This window comes from Mercenaria mercenaria, chromosome 15, assembly GCF_021730395.1.
Source record: "Mercenaria mercenaria strain notata chromosome 15, MADL_Memer_1, whole genome shotgun sequence".
Taxonomy (NCBI): domain Eukaryota; kingdom Metazoa; phylum Mollusca; class Bivalvia; order Venerida; family Veneridae; genus Mercenaria; species Mercenaria mercenaria.
In genome coordinates, this window is record NC_069375.1 from 45,069,793 (window position 1) to 45,085,218 (window position 15,426).

General features: G+C 35.6%; 1 protein-coding gene across 1 annotated transcript in view; it reads right to left on the minus strand.

The window, feature by feature from the left end:
- Positions 1 to 1,322: 1,322 nt before the first annotated feature.
- The window catches only part of LOC123562676 (NXPE family member 4-like), a 36,093-nt gene continuing 21,989 nt past the window's right edge, over positions 1,323 to 15,426 (minus strand). Inside the window, exons 4-7 of the mRNA XM_053524220.1 lie at positions 12,560 to 12,837; positions 10,513 to 10,796; positions 6,602 to 6,786; positions 1,323 to 4,777 (exon numbers count right to left, since the gene is read on the minus strand). Of these exons, the coding sequence (XP_053380195.1) occupies positions 4,110 to 4,777; positions 6,602 to 6,786; positions 10,513 to 10,796; positions 12,560 to 12,837 (1,415 nt within the window). The 3' untranslated portion in view covers positions 1,323 to 4,109. The remainder of the gene's footprint in view (positions 4,778 to 6,601; positions 6,787 to 10,512; positions 10,797 to 12,559; positions 12,838 to 15,426) is intronic.

The following is a 15,426-nucleotide window of genomic DNA, read 5'->3' on the forward strand; positions in this document are numbered from 1 at the left end:
AATGCAGCTTAATCACATTCATGTAAGCATATAAGTTTGTTTGTAGTTCACATTGTTTTCATGTTCTTAGGTTCACTATGTTTTTGATTTCTTGCGTCCTTTTCTTCCTTTCGTCTGTTTGAAGAATGCAGGGACTGAACTTGTAATGCAATAGCATACGACAATCAGGCGTAAACAGTTCATCAGGAAGATATAACCACGCTGTTCTGCAGCCTCGTACGTCACGTCAACACCACCAAGATATCTCCGTAATGTCCGATATCCTCCAAAAACCAAGACGTCTGCGAAGAACAATTGTGACAACACAACAATGATGTCACGAATTAGTGTCATGTTCAGTTTCTTCCACAAGACCGGTAAACAACAAGTACACCAAACTGTGTACACGAATAACATCGTGAATGTATCGTTAAACGTCTCCCATTTTTTCCACAATGAACCGGATATAATTAATGCAAATGCAGCGCTGAATAAAATCTTTTTCCACATTTTAGCAGTAACTGCTCTTTTGTATCCAGATTTAACTCTCTCCATCTTTCAAGTTAATTAAGCTTAAGTTTTACGTTCGTAAGGGTTGCATTACTTCACGTTCATTCGACTTCCTTTGTTTTGATACTTATGACGTCACTGACGTCACAAAGCTGATCCGAAAAGATCACGTAAATTTACCCGGATTTGGAAATAGAGTAATCCAGCTGGCTTACGGAAGGTCGATGGTTCTACCTACGTGCCCGCCAGTGATGAAATTATGTACGGAGGGGCAAAGCTGGAAAGTCGCCATATGACCTGAATTGTGTCGGTGCGACGTTAGACCCAACAAAATGTTTTTTTCTGCTTTATTGTCAATTCATTCGAGTGACCTGTGAGTTCTTGTACAAAAGGATTTTGCCGTTTTACATATTCTAATGTTTGTTTGATTCACTTATTTTACGTTTTCTGTGGCTTGTTTTCATTAAAAAATATTTAACTATACCAGCATATTTCATTCTAAAGAACCCAAAGATTGAGCGGTCTGAATAAAAAAAAATATATAAATGAAATATTTCGACCTACAGTAGATATCTATTTGAATTTATACCGAAAAAGGTTTTGATAGCATATTTGTCACTGATAGATAACAGCTATTTTGAGACACAGGCATACATTTTTGCAAAAATATGCAGTCTTGTTCATGAACCTTTTAGATTAACTCGTTGACTAATTTTCAGAATTTCCTTCGGTCAAAGCTGGAATTCTGTAAAATGGTCTAGTTACAACCAGTGTTATTGGACAAAAATCTGGAGTGTCATAGGGTTGGGAAATACCAACAGCCGGCGTAAGTTCGTTCTTTATTATCCATAATAATTAGGCGTAAAACATAACACTGAAATAACGGTAACTATCACTGCAAAATAAAGATAAGATACAGTCAAACCTGTCTATAAAGACCACCCTTTGGAGAACCAAAATGTGGTCTTTATTGGGAGGTGGTCTTTATTCACAGGTTAAAATACACTGTAAATGTTAAAATGCGAAACAAAACATTTAGTCTTTAGAGCACAGGTGTTTGAAGCTCCATCAATAAAAATGTATATGCAGGTTCGATCTCTGAATGAGATCCAGTACTATTTCATAGTATATTAGGTAGGTGGGATACGATAATGTATATATTTATTGATAGACCTTCAAGTGCCTTTGTTTAGAGGCAGGTGTTCTCTGTTCAGAGGTGGTCTTTGACACAGGTTTGACTGTACTGCAATTACTGCACACATTATAATTCACGGGTTGTGCAAAGGAATACAATATCAATTATACTTTAGAAATATAATTTTACAAAGCCTCTGGTGACTATATAGATTATTCAAAATGATTTGAAAAAGAAAACAATAATTTGCTTCTCTACACGCAACTTCCGTAAATTTTCGTTATCGCTAAAATTCGACCATTCTCATTGGAGAGGTCTATCAAGACCTCTCCATAGTTTGCTTTTAGACTAGGAGGATTTAGACTAATCTACTGATTTTACGGCGTTAGATTTCACTTTCTACCGCAAATTACGGTGAGCCAGTCTAAAATGGCCCAAAATGCGCTTGCGCACAAGTAAGTTTTGAAATCCTCTAAGACGAAAATAATTGTTCGTTTAAAATAAAGAAATATAGTGTAATACTATTGTTACAAATGTTGGAAACGGTTCAGTTATTAACAAAATAAATATATAGATATATATTTACTATTCTGTGTTCGCAGTATTCAAAGATATATGCATATGAACTGAATCACATTAAAATGTATTTCGTCCAGTTAAATGAATTTATTGTTCAACTAGCGGGTTCGTTTGCCCCGTTCGGGAGATCTGCCGGAATGAGAAGAGTTCTTCCGAGCTTCGATAGTCCGAGCTTCGATAGTCGGAGATGTTAATCACGTGATCGAAACAAGGTGGCAATTCGACATATAAACTTTACAAACTGAGTAATAGACTAGAACAAATAAAATGGTCAGGATTTCTTTTTCAAATAGCACATTAACAATAGAATAATGTAGTTTAATCATGTTATGTCGGAAAATAGTTTGTATTAGCTAATGTTTACATGTTTGTTATAATCGACGCTAAATAAAGTTTATCTTATCTTAATAAAAAAATCTCTGAAAAAAATACATTAGAAAAAAGGATGATATAATTTATCACTTCCTACAAACGTCCGTTCGATTGGGATTTTCTTCTAAGCTATTCTCTCGGGCGCAAACGAACGGGGCAGTTGACAAATAAGCCTGTCAGGTGAGGTTCTCGCAAAAATGGTAACATGCTAATTTGATAGCTTTCGCCAAGGCCATGTTCAGTGTACAATTATTGCAGTGGTAGCTTTTGAACATTTTTAAATTCAATTCAGTAACTAGGAAATGCTTGGGCCTACAGTCGGATTGGCGGTTGGTCATAACCTGAAGATGACTTATTGATTTTGAGGTCATTAGGTCATGGTCACAGTGACTATGACCCCTAATAGGCTATATACCAATAAAACAAATTGTTCTTTGTTTCATATAAAATTCAGCTACTTCAGAACAATTTTGTTACAGTTTCTAGATTTTCACTCCGTCGTAGACCTATTTTCCACAAGATATCCATACATTTGCTTCAAGAAAACGAAAAGAAAAAGGGGTGTTGAATAGTATGCAGTGAAATGCAAGTCAACTGAAGTCAGGTACCCTCATATTGCCGCATTTCAGAAAGCGGTCCGCAGAATAAACACCCTACTTTCGTTTTCAAGTAAACAACTCAAAAACATGCGAATATTAGCATGAAAAGTGTCCTATTTTATGTAAAATTCATTCCACGAGTAAAATAATGCCCATTTGGTCCCCGATTTACGCGCAAATGCGCGAAAAAGGGAAAAATTAGGATCTATTTATTAGGGACTTCTTTCTTCTACACCACGGAAGCACATTTTTGACCGAATTACTGCATTATAACCTAATAGGTCACAGTGACCTGCAACAGGGAAACTGTTTTTCGTCTATAGCACAACCTATCATATACATGTAACCAGAGACATAGATAACGATTGTGATCTATGTCTCTGATATAACTTAAAAAGAAGCAACACTGGACCTCTCCTTGGTTTCTTTTTTTAAAAGAAGCCTACTTGTATAATATCAGTGACTTCTTACAAACTTTACGTTTCCTAACGGTTAAGACTGGTTTCCTGTAAACCCGCTAAATTGCGCTCTCAGTGGCAGCTCCAGCGTGTTATTTTGTTTAAATTCAATCTGACCGATTTTAAATAGTTTGAGAATCAGAATTTCAATTTTCGAAAGGCAGTATTTCGAGTTGGCATCGAACTCAGTTAGCTAGGAGACCAAACGCTAACTTCGAGCCAATATGTAACTTCAAACCGGGTCTAAAATCTAAATTTCAATTTTCCAACAAAAAATAATAATAATAATAATTATAATGGATTCGTGCGAGCATGTTGGGGGATCAAACTGAACATTTCAAAAAGCTGTATTTCGAGAAAAAGTTTGGGCTAGAGAGAAGACAGAAATTTGTATTTTCAAAAAGACATATCTCGCGCAGTTTATGTTTATACCCGTCTCAACGCACAAAAACAGCATTTAATTCAATTGAATCAGTTTCACCGATCACATGCAAAACTTAACATTTGATCAATCATAGCATTTACAACGTTATCAGGTGGGTGATTCCATTTCACGTGCTGGGCTATAGTAGTGTCTCTATTATTCAACAAAACAACTCGGTCATGTAAACCTTCAAATTCTTCATATAGAATTTTACTGTAAACATAACCAAAATAATCATTGATTCTCAATCTTCCGGCTGACGAATCTTCAAATGTATGTGGTGCTTTTATCATAACTATAGAATGTTTGTTATTTGCTAAAAACATTTCAACGGTATTACGAATGATTTCGATTCTTTGTTTAAAAACGCTATGATGAAATGACACAAAATGCAAATAACAATGTATTATGACAATAGCATGTTCAGTCCGTGGTATATTGTCTATACGCCGCGAGATGGAATATAAAGTGTATTTTGCGTCGTCCCAAAATTCTCCGACGTAAAACGGCTGGGCATGCGGGTACCAGCCTGCTTTGAAATTAATTCGTTTATTGTAGCACTCTGCGTCTTTATGCCATTTTTCAAAATCCCATTTCTCTGTAACAGATGGACATTTAAAACGCTTCATTATTGCTGTATACCATTGCCGGTTCGTAGAATCACCAAATAAATATAAACGCTTATTTCTAAGACAGTTCATGTACCGATTTTCATGGAAACCTGTAAAGTGAAATAAAGCATCACAATTTTTAAAGACCAGTTTACACAGTATGCCCTTTTCTTATCTAATAATACACACGTGTTTTAAAGAAACTTTTAATATGGAAAACAAGTTAATTAGAACATTCTCTACAGCCTGTCATTTTTCGAAGCTAAATGACCATTCAGCATATAAATAATATTTGGAAGGATCTAGGTGATCAAAATATGAATAAGAAATTTACTAATACATTTTTTCTAACTGTATACTTCGATTTTTGATATTGTCTCTGTAAAATATTACCCTTGAACACATTGTTAAACAATTAGTCTGTGTAACGATAACATTTAGGTATTGGACCGTAATGACAATCCACCGTGCGTAACATTCGTATGCGATTTTCGGCATCCTTCGGTCATAACAGAACAATGATCGCATTAATAGAATACGGAAACGAACGGAAACGAACGGAAATTGCCGATTGTCATTACGGGTCCATTACCTTAAGCAAAGAGCTATAAAAATATAAATATATTTTATACTTCTTTGCCTTAAGTCACAACAATTGCAAAAATGGTGACCTAAAAATCAAAAGTCACATAATCTGTAAATGCTAATGGCAGCAGTACATATAGAGCGTGTGTAATTTATGAAATTAATATCTAACATTCATCAGTATTTCCCATATTAACATGTACATTTCAAATTAGGTGTGTGACGTCACTAATGACACCGCATTAAAGTATATTAACGTCGATAATTTTCAGTTTTTACTCAGCCAAACGTGCAAAATATATTATATTGACGCGCGGACCGGTAAGAGAACATTATGACGTCATACTGATGCAAGACGTTCGGTTCATTACTACTCGGATAAATGAAGCCCAACATAATTTTTTATCAAACTATTTCAATGACCATGTAAGAATGAAAGCAATCAAGGCCTTTTTGTGTATTGTCGCCTAATTTACCACAGTTCATTGTTCAGATGCTTGGATATTAAACCACTCGAGCTAACGCCCCGTCTGAAAATTTATCGTCTCAGTCTTTTAATCAATGCGAAAGTATCAATCTCTCAACGGGAGATATGAAAAAATAATATCACATGTGCAGAAAAAAAAACAACAAAATAGCGCTGTTGCGCATCTGATATGAAATTATGGATCATATCACATGCGCAGAAATTGAAAATAACGATTTTGCGCATGAGATATAAAATCACTGGGGAATATGATATATTATTCAAGTTAAACTAATGTAATATAATAAATATATATATCAACGCAATGCCATTTGTTTAATAATATCAACCATTACTTAAAAGCATGAAAATATTATACAACAAAGTCGGACGAAATCGAAATTTCAACAAAAAGTCTGTATACACTTTTTTTATATACTATTCTAACATGGCTCGATTTTATTTCCAGTTAAGCAAAGAAGAAAATCAAGCTCTATATATTCTGCGATAAACAACGGTTGACGCGCGGACCGGTAAGAGAGCATTATGACGTCAATTATGACGTCATATTGCCGCATGACGTTCGATACATTACTCCTCGCGTAAACTAAGTCCAGTATAATATCTATTAAAATATATCAATGACCATGTCAGAATGAAAACAATCAAGGCCTTCTTGTTATTTATCGTCTAATTTACCACGGTTCATCAGACGATAAACAACTCGAAGGCCTTGATTATTTGTTAAATAAACTTTCTTTCATCATTTACTTGCAGTGTTTGTTATCATTTTCGGAATATATGAAAGCAGTGCCGTGACACAAGCTTTTACAACAAGATCGTCGCATTGAAATGATTTTTTTTAGGAAACGACATATATTACCGAGACAGTTTCGCAGAATCCATTCTCCATTATAGAAGAAGCCAGTTGGTTGTCCCGACTGCCATAAAAGGGCAATGTTGTACTCTGAACAAGGTACGGACGGTTTGTCTATGATAGATACACTATCATTTCCATTGCTGTTCTGTACATTAACCGTTAAAGTTTGCTTCAATGCTCTTTGTCCGCTGAAATTCAAAGGTAATGTCTATATAAAACACTGAAGTATTCTGAATCATATGACAGACGGGCCATTAATCTGAAAATTTTACATGTATCATTTTTACGTAGAATTTCAGGTTAAAGTTTTGATGCAATTTCAGCCAATCCCTGATAATTAAAACGATTTGATTCAAACTGAAAATAGTTCTTCAAAATTATTATCCCCTAAATCATATGGCACAAGGGCAAAAACTTTGGCACCATTTTTTTTATAAACTATGCCCACTTTTACTTAAAACTTCGGGTTAAAGTTTTGGCGCAATTTCATTCTCTCCCTGTTATAACTTAGTCTTACCAACGCGTTTTCACCATCGTATCATCGTACCATCGCGTTTTCATCATCGTACCATCGCGTTTTCACCATTGTGCCATCGCGTTTTCATCATCGTACCATCGCATTATCACCATCGTATCATCGCGTTTTCACCATCGTTCCATCGCGTTTTCACCATCGTGTCATCGCGTTTTCACCATCGTACCATCGCGTTATCACCATCGTACCATCGCATTTTCACCATCGTACCATCGGCTTTCGGTGGTCATGCGCAGTGGTACAGTATATGTGTCTTGATACAATCTCATTTTCACATTGCACTATGTACCTTCTACATCCTAACAAGAATAAGCTGAGTTTGAATGATATATATCATGTGACTATTACATCCAGCTTTTTATTTACTTTCCTGCATACATAAAATAAATACAAAGGACGTGTCCTTGAAGACTTTACACAGTTTTAATGAACTGAGCACTGAACATTTTGTAAAACATGTTGCAAAACAGGAGAATCTAAATGGTAAATTTCTTCTCACAAAATACATTGAGATACATTCATCTATTGTTGACAAAAATACAAGTGCACTGAACTACGCATTTCTAACCGGAAAGCGATGGTACGATGACGAAAACGCAATGGTACGATGGTGAAAACACGATGGTACGATGGTGAAACCGCGATGGTACGATGGTGATAACGCGATGGCACGATGGTGAAAACGCGATGATACGATCGTGATAACGCGATGGCACAATGGTGAAAATGCGACGGTACGATGGTGATAACGCGATGGAACGATGGTGAAAATGCGATGGCACGATGGAACGATGATGAAAACGCGATGGCACGATGGTGCGATGGTGAAAACGCGATGGTACGATGATGAAAACGCGATATTACATCGACATTTCACCATCGCACCATCGCGATTTCTTCTTCGTGCCATCGCGTTTTCACCATCGTACCATCGTTGTTTCATCATCGCGCCATCGCGTTTTCGTCATCGTACCATCATGCATCGCGGTTCAGTATTAAATAAAAAGTCACGATTGTCCAAACGGAACACCGTAATTAAAAATAACAATTTATAACATGTTTTTATAAGCATTTCTAGCTTTCCACTTCTTGTGAGACTACCCTTTAAATGTCTGTCTTTAGGCAATCAAAGAATAAAAAAAATATGGGGTTGACCATAATGCAATGAAACCATGGTCACGTGACTGAAACACGTGATGAAAACACTAATGACTGTGACTCAATGCAGACTTGGAGCGCCGGTATAAATTACAGAAGACTGCTCCAAGTCTGCAATGAGTTACATCGAAACGCTAATACTGCGTAGGTAGACATCAGGAAACTTTCATTTTATCAAACAGCCTCCATACAACTTTTGAAGCATAATTGAAACGTAGCTTAAAATCACCCACAAACATTCCTCTTTACAATCGAGCATCAATAAAGCTTATATCTGGCATGAGAAAATGGCACTATATATTGATATGGACTACATTCGATCACGGAGCACATCCGGCGACTTACTACCTTCGTACCTTAACTATTCATGCTATAAATATCTGGTTTCTATGTGAAAATTTATTAATATTTGTTTTCGTCTTTTTATCATTTGTTAGGGTTCCTTTATTTCATTGTGACCATTACTATTGCCATTAAATCAATTATTCGGCAGATTTTAGCATGTCTCGCCTTGATCAGATATTAATTAAAACTATTATACATACAAATATTGCACGTTTTTTGCAGGGTTTTTTTGGTCGTATTTATTCAGTCTGCATATATTATTTAGCGTGAATATCGACAGATTGGTTGGTCGCAGTCTTATTACAACTTTTGAATGTAGGATGTGTCAATCTTCTCGAGACAAACAGCATCTTGAGTGTTTCTAAAGTATCACTTATAAAGATCACGTTTTTTTGTAAAACATATATAAAAATAAGTGTCTACAAATTACGTTTGTAAGTGATAGTTTTACCTGTGTGTAAGAACGTTGTGGTTTACTGAAAAAATCTGGCTTTATTATATTTCGACTGTGTGTTACTCTCTAAAGAAACTTTGCGATAAATTTATACTTCAGGACTTTCATTTTATTTATTTCAATTAACTTAGTGTTAATTTTCTACTTCGTGACATGTTAGCGTGCTATATCCTTTCGTTAACTGTTGTTACGATATACTTTATGAATATTGAAGGATTAAAACTGACAGTGTATGTTTATTGTGACCATATTGTACCATTTACATTATGTCGATTTCATCCGACAAACTTAAATTTACATTCTAGCAAAGAACTATAAAAAATAAATAGATCGGCAACTTGAAAGGCGTATAGAGCAAATCTCGGCAACATCCCGTGACAACTGAATGAGATCTCGTTTACCGGAAGTGACGCGTTCTCCACGCGCCATTTTGTATGCGAAAGCAATTATTCATTGGTAAATTAATAATCACCGTATGACCTAGCTTCTTTTGATGGTAAGAAACGTGTACTCTGTGTCTTAAGACTATTTCACATTAAACTAATGTTGTTTTAGAAGCTAACATGTATTTTAAATGTAGTTTTAAAGGTACAAATTGTAACTCTATGCTCGCCGATGTTTGTTTTTACTAAGATAACGCCGATTCACACTCTGACACGAGATCACGCGAGATTACAGTCAGTTGCCATTCTGTGTATTTTATACTTTTTTGATTCTAGTAAAAGTTTTGATGCACTTTCATTCTGTGTTAATATGGATTTGAAAATGGATTTCTGGAAGAAATATTCTACGAATTATGACCGTTCTGTACTTAGAATTTCTTGTCAATGTTCTGAACAGATCTACTTTTACTCTATTACTGTTATTACTGAATGGATATGATTCAAACATAAATGTTATAAACTTGAAGACTGTTCCACATCATCCCCCCACATCAAATGACGCAAGAGCCATAACCCTGCCAGAAACAGTCCATGAATTATGGTCATTTCACACAAGTACTAAGAGTTTCTCGTTTTTCTTCTGATGCACTTTTACTCTGTGTCTCTTACAACTTAATGAATTTGATTCATACCTCAAATAATAGTTTCACATCATCACCCGTCTTCTATAACGAAAATGAATGAAAAGTAGTGAACATCTCATTTTTTCTCTAAGATGGACGAAGAATATGGACACCCATATTCGCCAATTTCCATCAGTTATTACATAATATACATCTATCTAAGTATGAAAGGTGATAGAAATACTATAGGCTTTATCGGTCTTCAACTAAATATAAATTAAAAGTTCTCAGATATTTGAAATCTTCGATTTAAATAACATTCTTTTCAGTCTTATTACATGCATTTTTTCCACATATTCTTCGATAAAATCAGTTCAGCTAATGAACTGTTGTTAGTAACATAATTATTCACATACCTTTTCAATAATGTGTCCTCGCATTCTGTGACCGGAAGCTCTGGAAATGGTTGCCGCGTTCTTACGAGCTCCAAGTCTTGGCACAGCAAATGCTCATCCTTTGGCTTACCGCAATAAAACGGCATCCCTGAGTTGATGTATGTCATATTACAAAGTTCTGTGTAGTTTGTAAGCTTTAACAGATAGGTATGGTTCGGATGACAGATAGTATCTTCGCTGTAGGAAATTTGTGAGCTGTAAGTTCTACACCTGAACATTCCATATATGTTTCTAGTGGCTAAAACCTGACAATAATAAGATACATGTTTGTAAAGGTAAAACAGTTTCTTGTTTAACGTCGGTAGCCGCTGGAATGGATTGAACAACTTTTTTCTAGCCGAGCCCATGGCAGGTGTCATATTTACCTCCTCAGCATCCAGTCTAGGCCACTACTGCTAGAAACAGTACCAATTTAAGTAAATCACCCAGCACTAAATACTAGTCGGGATATCAGCCCCGACCGAAAATCGAACCCGGACCGCTGGCGCTGTAGTCCAACCTGCTAACCACTGCGCCATTGATTCATGTTTGTTTTGAAAAGGCCACATAGGTTTCAAGTTTCCGATATCTGACAAGAATAATATAAATGTTTTTTTTCTTTAATAATTTAATGTTTTACTTTTCGAATTAACTCAACATGTTTCTAACGGCATTATATCACTTATGTGGAAATAACTAATTTCTAACATTTACTTATCCTCGTTGTCACGTTATAGCTGTTAGAATATAGTAACGGTGTGAATATATGCTATATTCGACCACCACCGACAACTGAGGGGTTTGGTTGGTGGTGGATATATACATGCCTGTTTGTTGACAAATTTCACAACATAAAATGACACACTTTCCTTTTCTTTTATTTTCAATTTTAGGGCATTAGGGCATTAAAAGATTTTATCTTTACACTTTACATACTATTCTTAACAAAGTGCTGACCATTGCAGTAATTATGCATGTTTTTTTCATGCCTAGATGTAAAATGTGCATAGTCATCTAAGCCTAAAATAAAGTTTTAGCGAATTTGTCTCAATTTCTTCCAAATATTTTACCCTAGATCATTTTTTTTTCAGCTCAGATACATGTAACTCTTTTTCAGAAAATGATATTTTAAGTATTTTTTTCAGACTGTGTACTTTGGTGCAGTTAGCTATATACACACATATCTAAAATTGATAGTGCTTACTAGAAATTTGTTCCAATGCCTACATGTACAACAGGATTCATCCTACAAAGTGCGTCAAGGCGAATAGTTATTCTTTTTTAAACAAAACAAAATATTTTATTGATTTCGATGTCATATCAAAAAGCTAAATTAAATTTATTATTACAAAGCGATGATAAAAACTTTTATATTGTATCACTTTTGTTCAAATAATTAATTCGTTATTGCTCCTAGAATATAGCAACGGTGTGAAATAATACAGGGGTGTTTAAAAAGCTACAAGTAAACTTAGCAGTAAATGTGATATTCAAACTGATCTAAAGGTTGTTTGGAGACCAACACCGACAACAGCGGGGTGGATATATACTTGCCTTGTTAATTGCTACAAGAGACCATCTGTTACTAAATTCCATTCCTTCCCAAAAAATTGTTCATGGACAAGTTGTTTTAAGTAAATATTGAATTATTGCCGTTCTGTCTAACTTCTTATTGTCATGTTATTCTACTCCGAGGTCTCATGTAGGGGTGGGGGTGGGGGGGGGGGGGCTCCGTGGCCGAGTGGTTAAGGTCGCTGACTTCAAACCACTTGCCCCTTATCGATGTGAGTTCGAGCCCTCACACGGGGCGTTGAATTTTTCATGTGAGGAAGCCATCCAGCTGGCTTACGGAAGGTCGGTGGTTCTACCCAGGTGCCCACTCATAATGGAATAATGCACGGGTCTTCCTCCACCATCAAAGCTGGAAAGTCGCCATATGACCTATAATTGTGTCGGTGCGACGTTAAACCAAACAAATAAATAATTCAATTCACTTACTCTGAAGTGTGTGTAGCAGGTGTACACTTACTTGTGTTCTTATCCGATAGATTGATGTAATTGTCTCCCTTGTATATGCTAGAAGTACATTTATTGTTGCCGTCCCGGTCCATAATGACTCACACGCCACCGTTTGTGTTCCATCTCTATTGTCAGTCACCACACAAGGGACCGATGCCTTATGTTTTTTGTTTTCTAGCGTCGCTCTCAAATGATCTCCACCACTATGTTTACGTTTACCATAACCATTGTATAGTTTCACCAAAGCTATAATTTCTTCACCAATATTGTATGTCCTATTTACACGGTCTTAAAGAGAAAGGTAATGTTTTACTTCAACTGGAGAGAAAGATGTTACACATATCGTCCATAACTACTTCGTAGATATCTGGCCAATAATCGTGCATTCGGATTAAGCAGAACAAGTGGAGAAATATCGACGAAATTACACATTTCTTGTCTTGTAAGTATGACTAATAGGAATTTCTACCCGTTGTATGCCGAATTAAATGAAAACGATGGGTGCACCTAGTGCGCAAATGTGTCCTTTTCTTAGCACGTATATGCATTAAGCTCAGATCTGTGCCGTTTAATCAAATACATTTGTACAGTCTGGCGAGGGAAGGAGCGGATTTTTGTCACTTTTTGAGAACTTCGCATTGTATCAGGTGCTTATCGTGATCAAGTAATGACTGAAATACTTCATATTTAAAGGGCTACTCAACGAACCATGCGTATTTTTTATAGAATTTTTCGGTTTTGTTTCTGAAAAATCGGCCAAAAAACTAACGCAACGCAGTTCAAAGCGGGTCACTACACAACGCAATCGAACTATGCAGTTCTGTTTCTTACTTGCTGAACTGTATTCCTCATTAAAAGTCGTCTATGACTTAGTTTTGCACCACATTTATCGGTTATTAAATTTGCATCGGGAAATATGCACGAGTTCTGCAGCGGAATATATTGCACGACTTTAGGAGCGCAGTATCACTCCGCGAAAAAACGAGTGCATATTTCTAGATGCAAATCTAATAATCTTTTTATTACATGCACATATTACACTTACAATTATTATATAAATGATATTTACCTTTTTAACACATGTAACTTCATGCGAACGCCCTTTCAGTAACATTTTCTATATTTTATTCCTCTAAAGAACTACCTGTAGTTTCTTTCTGCTAAAACCAAGTTTTCCTTTCACTTTACATTGTGTATGACATTATCTGGAACAGTTTCATGTTCGTTAATATGAGATAGTAACGAAAAACCAGTACCGGTATTTTAGATGAACAAACGGGTTGTCATTTATCCTTGGTACGTTTCTTTTTCCAGATGCTAGATTATAAGACTGTTTCGCTGATCGTAGGTGCAGACGGACATATCCGGTTCGAAGATAACTGTTTAGACGGCAACGAGACTCTGCATACTTAACGCAAAACAGTTAATCGAGCGCCGGATATTTCCATCCATATCTACAACCACAGATAAATTCCTTTTATTTCATGCGGTATTCTTCAAATAATAAAAATTAATAATGAAAACATATGCGTTTTTTTATGTACTACTTTATTATAATTTGGTATGACATTATGCATTTATTCATAAATTACGGCGCGAGAGTTATCTTACATCCACACAAAAAAAAAAAAAAAAAAAAAAAAAAAAAAAAAAAAACACGGGAAAATCCTGTCCGGCCTGCAAGAAAAGGTTTTATTTTTAAGTCATTCGGATAAAACATGCTAAGTTAATTATCTATTGCATCCGGTTAAAGAGGTAAGAAAAGACGTTTTGGTATACTATTACACTGCGCATGCCCGTTTTTCCAAACAGACAGCCACAGTAACAAACCATACATTTCGAACACTGGTTCCCCTTTTGTTTAAACACGTTCATAAGTTGCGCACGGGTGGTAAACGCGCAATCCAATTCCTGCTGGGAATACGCTTAAAATGGGTTGCTCAACGTCCGGTGCTGGTGTTGCGCGTAAAAAAAGACGAAATTGAGGTATGTGAAGTTATGATTTTTTTGATTTTTGTGATAATAGAGTCGAATCATAAATTACAAACCAGATATTTTACACATATGATGTATTATCATATTTGTGTCGAATAGCATTCTGCTTTTTCGAAAACACTCGTAAATATGTCATTATTTACAAAAACAAAAACCCACCTACCTCGATTTTGTTTATATTGATGCGCAACACCAGCACTGGAAGTCGCGCAGCCCATTTTTAGCGTATTCCCAGTGGGAATTGGATTGCGCGTTTACCACCCGTGTGCGGTGAAATAAAATTTTATTAGTATAGAACTTGTGCTATTTGTTTTGTATAAATCTATGTATAAATATTTTCTCTGGCGATCGTACTGGAAAATGCTGGACTTTTTAAAAGAAAAAATCACGTACAATCAGGTTTGATGCAAATTAGTATTGTGTTTGTTTCTGATGCTGCTGTTGTTGTTTTCGTTAATCAAACGAAATGCGTGTTTGCTATGCAAAGAAAAATCCATGTAAGCTCGAAAATTTTCGTGGAAAAAAAGTGTTTTTTTATAACACAACTACTTTTTAAAACAATCTAATTTCAGAAGGCAGTTTACTTGAAGTATCACAGATTTGATACAAAAATATAATTACAATATTACGCATATATATAATTATGCACATTATTGGAACACAGTCAAGACACAGATAAGCTAACTCGGCACAACAGCTGCAAGCGCCCTATTTATCAATATGGTGATGAAATTGATTTAAATTCCTTGACTGTGACAGCTGGAGTGTACGAATTGTTGGCAAGAGAAACAGTCTGTAACATATGATAACATATTTTCATTTGTGATATGATAGAAAATTCAATGTCGAAAGAAGGAAAATGCTTGACCATGCGCAAATTCT